Here is an 8,847-nt window from a genome sequence, read left to right as displayed (position 1 = left end):
GGCTTCCTGGTTTCTGGGCCAACATCCCCCTAACCACTCCCTGTCCCCTTCTATATGGGCTTCCCCTCCCCATCCTCCCTCCATTACCACCCTCCCCCCAACAATCACGTTCGCTGGGGGTTCAGTATTTGCAGGACCAAGGGCTTCCCCTTCCACTGGTGATCTTACTAGGCTATTCATTGCTACCTATGAGGTTGGAGCCCAGGGTCAGTGCATGTATAGTCTTTGGGTAGTGGCTTAGTCCCTGGAAGCTCTGGTTGGTTGACATTGCTGTTCATATAGGGTCTCAAGCCCCTTCAAGCTCTTCCAGTCCTTTCTCTGATTCCTTCAAGAGGGGTCCCGTTCTCAGTTCAGTGGTTTGCTGCTGGCATTCGCCTATGTATTAGTTGTATTCTGGTTGTGTCTCTAAGGAGAGATCTACATCCAGTTCTGGTCCGCCTGCACTTTTTTGCTTCATCCATCTTATCTTCTTTGGTGGCTGTGTATGTATGGGCCACATGTGGGGCAGCCTCTGATTGGGTGTTCCTTCTGCCTCTGTTCTAAACTTTGCCTCCCTATTCCCTGCCGAGGGTATTCTTGTTCCCCTTTTGAAGAAGGAGTGAAGCATTCACATTTTGGTCATCCTTCTTGAGTTTCATGTGTTCTATGCATCTAGGGTAATTCAAGCATTTGGGCTAATAGCCATTTATCAATGAATGCATACCATGTGTGTTTTTCTGTGATTAGGTTACCTCACTCAGGATGATATTTTCCAGTTCCAACCATTTGCCTACAATTTCATAAAGTCATTGTTTTTGATAGCTGAGTAATATTCCATTGTGTAGATGTACCACATTTTCTGTACCCATTCCTCTGTTGAAGTGCATCTGGGTTCTTTCCAGCTTCTGGCTATTATAAATAAGGCTGCTATGAACATAGTGGAGCATGTGTCTTTGTTATATGTTGGGGCATCTTTTGGGTATATGCCCAAGAGAGGTATAGCTGGGTCCTCAGGTAGTTCAATGTCCAATTTTCTGAGGAAGGTCCAGACTGATTTCCAGTATGGTTGTATCAGTCTGCAATCCCGCCAACAATGGAGGAGTGTTCCTCTTTCTTAAGGAATTTTCAAGTTCATTTTACAGCATAAAAAAACAAAGGAATTGAATGACTTGGTAAAACAAACCAACCTATGGAGGTGAAAATATCAGCTTTACTTTTTCAGGATGAGAAAAGACTGAAAGTGTGTTAAGCACATGCTGTATTGGTTACTTTACAGTACCCCCTGAGTGCATCCTTTTCGCTATCATTTCTTTGTTGATACGTATCAACTAAGGCCCTTGTGCCTTTAGCTGTTTTCCCTCTTGAGTTTTCTAGAAAAAGGAAACAAAGGGCTCTGGAAGCTTGCTCTCACTTTCTTTTCCTACCTATATTCGTTTATTCCTGCTCAATTCTTTCCCTGGAAGAAAACATTTTTTTTTATTAACTTGAGTATTTCTTATTTACATTTCGAGTGTTATTCCCTTTCCCGGTTTCCGGGCAATCATCCCCTAATCCTTCCCCTCCCTTCTTTATGGGTGTTCCCTCCCCATCCTCCCCCATTGCCTCCCCCCAACAATCTAGTTCACTGGGGGTTCAGTCTTAACTGGGACCAAGGGCTTCCCTTCCACTGGTGATCTTATCGAATATTCATTGCTACCTATGAGGTCAGAGTCCAGAGTCCAGGGTCAGTCCATGTATAGTCTTTAGGTAGTGGCTTAGTCCCTGGAAGCTCTGGTTGCTTGGCATTGTTCATAAGGGTTCTCGAGCTCCTTCAAGCTCTTCGAGTTCTTTCTCTGATTCCTTCAACGGGGGTCCGGTTCTCAGTTCAGTGGTTTGCTGCTGGCATTCGCCTCTGTATTTGATGTATTCTGGCTGTGTCTCTCAGGAGCGATCTATATCCGGCTCCTGTCGGCCTGCACTTCTTTGCTTCATCCATCTTGTCTAATTGGATGGCTGTATATGTATGGGCCACATGTGAGCCAGGCTCTCCATGGGTGTTCCTTCTGTGTCTGTTTTAATCTTTGCCTCTCTATTCCTGCCAAGGGTATTCTTGTTCCCCTTTTAAAGAAGGAGTGAAGCATTCACATTTTGATCATCCGTCTTGAGTTTCATTTGTTCTAGGCATCTAGGGTAATTCAAGCATTTGGGCTAATAGCCACTTATCAATGAGTGCATACCATGTATGTCTTTCTGTGATTGGGTTAGCTCACTCAGGATGATATTTTCCAGTTCCAACCATTTGCCTCTGAATTTCATAAAGTCATTGTTTTTGATAGCTGAGTTATATATTCCATTGTGTAGATGTACCACATTTTGGAAGAAAATATTTTATCCCCCAATATTTCTGAAGAATGCTCATGCCCATTAGAGGGCAGTGCTGATCTTGTCTTGAGATGACAGAGCACCTGGCATGTTTAAGTCATTCAGAAATCACTAATATCTTCCACATACTTGCACAAGTATCAATGCTATGGAGGGCTACACTTTGTTCTTTTCTGCTTCTTGGTAGTAAACACACTTCTAGACTTCATAATTCCTCCTTAATTCCAAAGGAGAATTGGATTGAAGAAATACATTTTCTAACAAAAGCATGTACTATGTTCATGTACAGTATGTACATAGCATGGAAAATATACTCAAAAAATAAATACTTTTAATTTTGATAAAGTAGTCTTGGGATACAAATATTAGCATCTTCTCTAGTTATAGGTTCCCACAGTGATACGTATCCTCAACTGTTAGATAGATATTCTTTTAGAATGACAATTTCACCAGCTATGTTTTCACCACTTCTTCAGAACTGAAATATAGAAAGCAGATGATAAACTATATATTGACCATATTATTAGTGTGTGTGTGTGTGAGTGTGTGTGTGTGTGTGTGTGTGTGTGTGTGTGTGTGTGTGTGTTTGCAAGCACATAAATGAATCTGGGTATTTGAGGAGGAAGAAAAGGACATCCAGTCCTCTCAAGCTGTAACTATAGGATGCTGGATGCTCTGAGCTGCCTGAGAAGGATACTAAGAACTAAACTGTTGATAGCTGTTTAGGGAATTTTCAAGTTCATTTTATAGAATGAAAAAAAGAATTGAATGACTTGGTAAAACAAACCAACTTGTAGAGGTGAAAATATCAGCTTTACTTTTTCAGGATGAGAGAAGACTGAAAGTGTGTTAAGCATATGCTGGGTTGGGTACTTTACAGTGCCCCCTGAGTGCACCCTTTTCGCTATCATTTCTTTGTTGATGGGTATCAACTGAGGCCCTTGTGCCTTTACATATTTCCTTCATGAATTTTCTAGAAAAAGGAAACAAAGGGCTCTGGAAGCTTGCTTTCACTTTCCTTGCCTATCTATGTTCCTTTAACCCTGCTCAATTCTTTCCCTGGAAGAAAATATTTTATCCCCAAATGTTTCTGAAGAATGCTCATGCCCACTAGAGGGCAGTGCTGATCTGGTCTTGAGATCACAGAGCACCTGGCAAGTCCAAATCATTCAGAAATCACTACTTTCTTCCACAAACTTGCACAAGTATCAATGCCATGGAGGGCTACATTTTGTACTTTCCTGCTCCTTGGTCCCATAGGCCACATGAGTAGTGAACTCACAACTAGAATTCATAATTCCTTCTTAACTCCAAGGGAGTATTGAACATGAGAAATATATTTTCCAACAAAAGCATGTACTATTTTCATGTACAGTACTTACATACCATTGAAAAATACTCAAAAAATAAATATTTTTAATCTTAATAATGTAGTCTCTGGTTATAAATGTTGAAATTTTCTTCTCTATTGATTAGTCCCCTTAGTGCTACACATCCTCAACTGTTAGACAGAGGCTTCTTTAAGGATGTAGATTTCACCAGCTATGTTGTCACAATTTCTTCAGCAATAATATGTAGAAAGCAGATGATAAACTATATATTGACTATGTTAGTAGTGTATGTGTGTGTGTGTGTGCATGTGTGTGTGTGTGTGTGTGTGTGTGTGTGTGTTTGTGTGTGAGTGCAAACACATAAATGAGTCTAGGTATCTGAAGAGGCCAGAAAAGGACATCTAAGTCTCTCTAGCTCTAAATACAAGATGTCGGATGCTCTGAGCTGTCTGGAAAGGACACTAAGAACTAAACTCATGTCCTCTGCAGATACAGCAAGCATTCTTATATGCTGAGACTCACTCTTAACTCCAATCCTCTAATAAATTCTTACCTCAAAATTATCAAACTTATAACCTCCAGACTCTTACAGTAAAATAAGAGTATGCCTCTCAAACCAGATATTGATTCTCTATGTAAAAGTGAAATGAGTTACCCACAGTTTTATTTGATATTTACAAAATTATGTTAAGGAATAATTGATGTTTCCATGAGAATACTGGCAGGGGACATGTAAGTTCCTAAGTGTTCTCACTGTTGCCAGAGGGAGACCCAGTATAGTATTCATATACCAGACAACAGGATAGAGTTGCACTGAGGTGTCATAGTTAAACATTTACTTATGCACCCAGTCCTCTGCCATTGTCCATTCATTTTCACATTTTTGTGGCCTACCATTTGGTGGAGACAACATTACCCCCATTTTTAGCCTCACAATTTCTCAGTCAGTCCCAGTTTTAAATAAAGGAGTAATTTGTACATTCACGGGAAGACTGTATTTGCATAGAACCAGCATGCTCATAGAACCTCAGAGACATATAAGAAGGGCTGCCTAGCTATAGTTTGTTTATTGAACTTAGGAAGCAAAATCTGAGTGTTTTCACCATGACATGGACTCTACTATTCCTTGCCTTCCTTCATCACTTAACAGGTGAATGGGTTTAAGGAATTATTGGACTGGAATTGTTTGTTTCTTGGGATGTTTGGCCCCTAGTTTTTACTATGGATGGAATGACCTTGTTCTAACTGATTTTTATTATTTTCTTCTTATAGGGTCATGTGCCCAGTTTGTGCTTACTCAGCCAAACTCTGTGTCTACGTCTCTAGGAAGCACAGTCAAACTGTCTTGCAAGCGCAGCACTGGTAACATTGGAAGCAACTATGTGTACTGGTACCAGCAGCATGAGGGAAGATCTCCCACCACTATGATTTATAATGATGATAAGAGACCGGATGGAGTTCCTGATAGGTTCTCTGGCTCCATTGACAGCTCTTCCAACTCAGCCTTCCTGACAATCAATAATGTGCAAATTGATGATGAAGCTGTCTACTTCTGTCAGTCATATGATAGCACAGTGATGTGAACCATGGAGGAAGTAAGACAAAATCTCCCCAGAGCACCAACTGTGACATCTATTGTAAAAAGAACTATTGCTGTTTCAGGTCCTCAGTAAAAGACTTGGGGTTGCCAAGTCATATATTCCTTTAGGTTCACTGCAAGATTCTAGATTCTATCCATTTATGGATGACTGACCTCCTTTTACATTTTGGATCAAAACATGGAGTGTAAATGTTTGAAAACAGGAATTTTAAAAGGCAATACTACTACCACTTTGCATCAGACTTCTTTACACATGTGAGGTCGTCAGCACCATCTGTTGTCATGAGTCATTTGCGTATTTTCATTTCTTCCCTCCATTGTGGCATCACGAATTTTCTATAGTGCTAAATGCATCTGCAATATGGGAAACAACACACTTGGGAAAATCAACTGTGATAATAAATAAGCTACTAAAAAGACTGTAGTTTTGATTCTTACTGGAGCCACTATGATTCCAGCCCCTACTAAAATGGGGTTATGTACCAGGATGGAATTAATGGCTATTGCTGCTTCTATGTGCCTGGATACCAAGACAAGTACTGTGACTTGGAACTGAATGACAATGTTTCTGATCTCTGCATTAATGAGGCTGTATGGAGCTATACAGTGTAAGAGGCCAGAAAAGGCTGCAGTTGAAAACACAACCTCAATAGGAGTTGATAGCCCAATATTAAAAGGGTCATAAAAAGAAGCTGAGTATTAACACCATGAAGAGAGCCTATAAGAGACTATTGATGAAGCCTATTGCAGCAGAAGACCCCAGCATATTGGAGATGCCTGTACTGTGGAATGACAACCAAGAACAGCAGAAAATGTGTAGTGAAGTCAACCAGATCCTTGAATGCAGAAGAAGTCAGACCTGGAGAAATGAACCAAGTCCTTAGAAGGAGTCCAGGAGATCCTGTGTGGATTCCAGTCATTGGAAAAGAAGCTGTGAAGCTGAAATTGCCACAGAGACCCCAAGATGTTAGAGGTGAATGAGCCCTTGGATAGGTACTGAGGAAATCTGCTAACAGGGAGTATAATGAGAACAACAGGAAGAAGTGTGTTAGAGTCATTGAAGCAGAAAGAAATTTGAATATCCTAAGAGTTCTTTGACACTAGACATGAAAATGCAGACTTTGGAGTTGGTACACATTAGACTTTTGGTCTGCTTTTGTTCAGTATTTTCTCACTGTGACATTTTCTAATTGTAAAGTACATCCTGGGGTTTTGAAGGTATGTGATTTGATTTTTGACAGTTAAGTGACTAGATGAATTTCAGAAGAGACTTTGAACTTTAGACTTTTAACATTGTTGAGACTGTTAAAGACTAAGGGGACTTTGAACTTGGACTGAAAGTATTTTGCATTGTGCTATGGCTAAGAAGTGCCCCAATAGATTGATGTGCTTGAACAAGCCTCTGGGGACCAGGGAGTAGAGTGTGGTAGTTCAAATGTGCTTAGCTCAGGGAGTGGTATAGTTAGGAGGTATGGCCTAGCTGGAGGAATTGTGTCACTGTTGTCTTTGAGACCCTCCTACGATTACCTGATATCCAGTCTCCTGCCTGCCTTAAGATCAAGATGTAGAACTTTCAGCACACCTGGCTACATCCCTGCCTTTACAGTCTGATATCTCCCACATTGACGATAACGGACAGAACCTCTGAACCTGTAGGCCAATCCCAGTTAGATGTTCTCCTTTATAGGAGATCCTTGGTCATGGTGTCTCTTCACAACAATGGAAACCCAAACTAAGACAGGAGACTTATCCTGAGTCTGTTGTCTGCCTGTGAATCCTAACTCGTCTGCATTGTCTGGCCAAATGGAGAAGTGAACCAAACCCTTTGAAAGAGTCAAGGATATTCAGTGTAGATCGCAGACATTGGAAAAGGGATGTGTGGAAAGGGGATGGAATATGTGCCCAGTGCACTGGAGATGCTATGATGGGTTATTTACACAGGAGAATCCCTCTTCTTACAGGCATAAGTTTGAGGTTTTATTTCCCTAGGTATCTGTTCCCAACTCCTAAGTGAAACTTTAGCACTGAATTCAAGTGTCTATTTTCGTGAGAATGTCATATTTTAATGAGGACAAAGCCTGGGTTATCCAACTCTATACAAGACCCAACTGTGGACTATAATGAAATCTTAAGGCTGCACTTGCATACATTTAAATGTTAAAATTCACATACAGTGGGTAGGCAAATGTAATAGAGCTTGTCCATCCCATGTAGTATCCTTGATGTCTAAAGCTATGAAGGGCAAAGCACTGGAATAATAAAAGGTGACAAAGAATGCCCAGTGAAAGAGCCAAAGAAATCACAAATCCTGTTTTATTAAAAATTCTATTACATATACATATATAGATATAGATATATACATATATATAGTATATAATCTCTGCAATTATATAGAAGGTCTGTGCTCACATCAGAAGGATATGCAGCAATTAAACTCATGTTTTGCTGTAAATGAATGAAACTGAGAGTATAAAAAGATATTTAAAAAACTAAAGAAATTTTACTTATCTTATTGATTATAATAGCAGAATGAAAACAACTGTCTGGGACAGATGTATTACTCACACAATTTTTTCCTCATAATTTTACACTTTCTTATTATTTTCCAATTGCTGCACTATTAAACTGCCAGTTTTGACATGCTCATGGTAAGGAGGAGTCAATAGTTCCCACCCTGGAAGAGGGGAGCCAGCAAGGCATGAGATTCCATGAGTGTCAGTGTTTGCCATGGGAATGAGGCTAGCTTGTGTATGTATAATTTTTGAACTTTGAATTCCTCCTTCAGGAAATAATCTCCCTGCCAAGTTGATTGGGTAATTGGCAAAATGAGTTTATTTCAGTTATATATAAAGAGCCTGGTAACATCATTGTACACAGACACATGAACTAATGGTTAGAATAGCAGAACCAGGAATAAACTGTCTACTGAACCCATATATGTGTATATTTGTCTTTTCAAACCAAAGAAAAATCATACTCAGAGTGAAATTAACCTATTCAACAATTGCTAATTCTCAAACTGGATCCGAACTTGCAGAAAATGAAATTTGACTTATGTCTTTCACCTTGTATGAAAATAAACTCAAAATGGATCAAAAACTTAAACTTAAACTCTAAATACAGAACTTTTTAGAAGAAACATGGGAGCCATGAAAATATTGAAATTGGCAAGAAATTTTACATAGAACATCAACAGCACAGGGGCTAACCTTACATATTGGTAAATGTACACATGAAAAGAAAAAGCATGTGTGTAACAAGGGAAAGTCAGCAGAGGAAACATCCCACACAATAGGAGCAAAACCTGTACCAGCCACAGTTTAGAAGGGTCAAATACCCAAGAGTTTGCAATGATTTGAAGACATGAAATAGCACTAACATCAAACTGCCAATCAGCCTGTAAGCAAGTGAGATGCATAGGGAGGTTGAAAAAAGAGAAATGTGAATTGCCAATAACTCTTTCTCAAAGTGTTCAATATCCTGAGTCATTGGGAAATTGAATGTAAGACTGCTTTGAGATACCACCTCACACTCAGAATGGCTGCCATCAAAAGTTGACAATGAATGTTGGTGAGG

The 8,847-nt window shown here is 39.8% G+C and overlaps 1 gene segment (V, D, J or C); it reads left to right on the top strand.

The window, feature by feature from the left end:
• Positions 1-4,767: 4,767 nt before the first annotated feature.
• LOC116897844 lies at positions 4,768-5,254 on the top strand. The segment is given in 2 exon segments: positions 4,768-4,821; positions 4,944-5,254. Coding segments are annotated over 2 exon segments (357 nt in total).
• Positions 5,255-8,847: the final 3,593 nt, after the last annotated feature.

This window comes from Rattus rattus, chromosome 4 (assembly GCF_011064425.1).
Source record: "Rattus rattus isolate New Zealand chromosome 4, Rrattus_CSIRO_v1, whole genome shotgun sequence".
Taxonomy (NCBI): domain Eukaryota; kingdom Metazoa; phylum Chordata; class Mammalia; order Rodentia; family Muridae; genus Rattus; species Rattus rattus.
The sequence above is the reverse complement of the archived record's forward strand: the minus strand, read 5'-3'. Positions and strand labels throughout refer to the sequence as shown.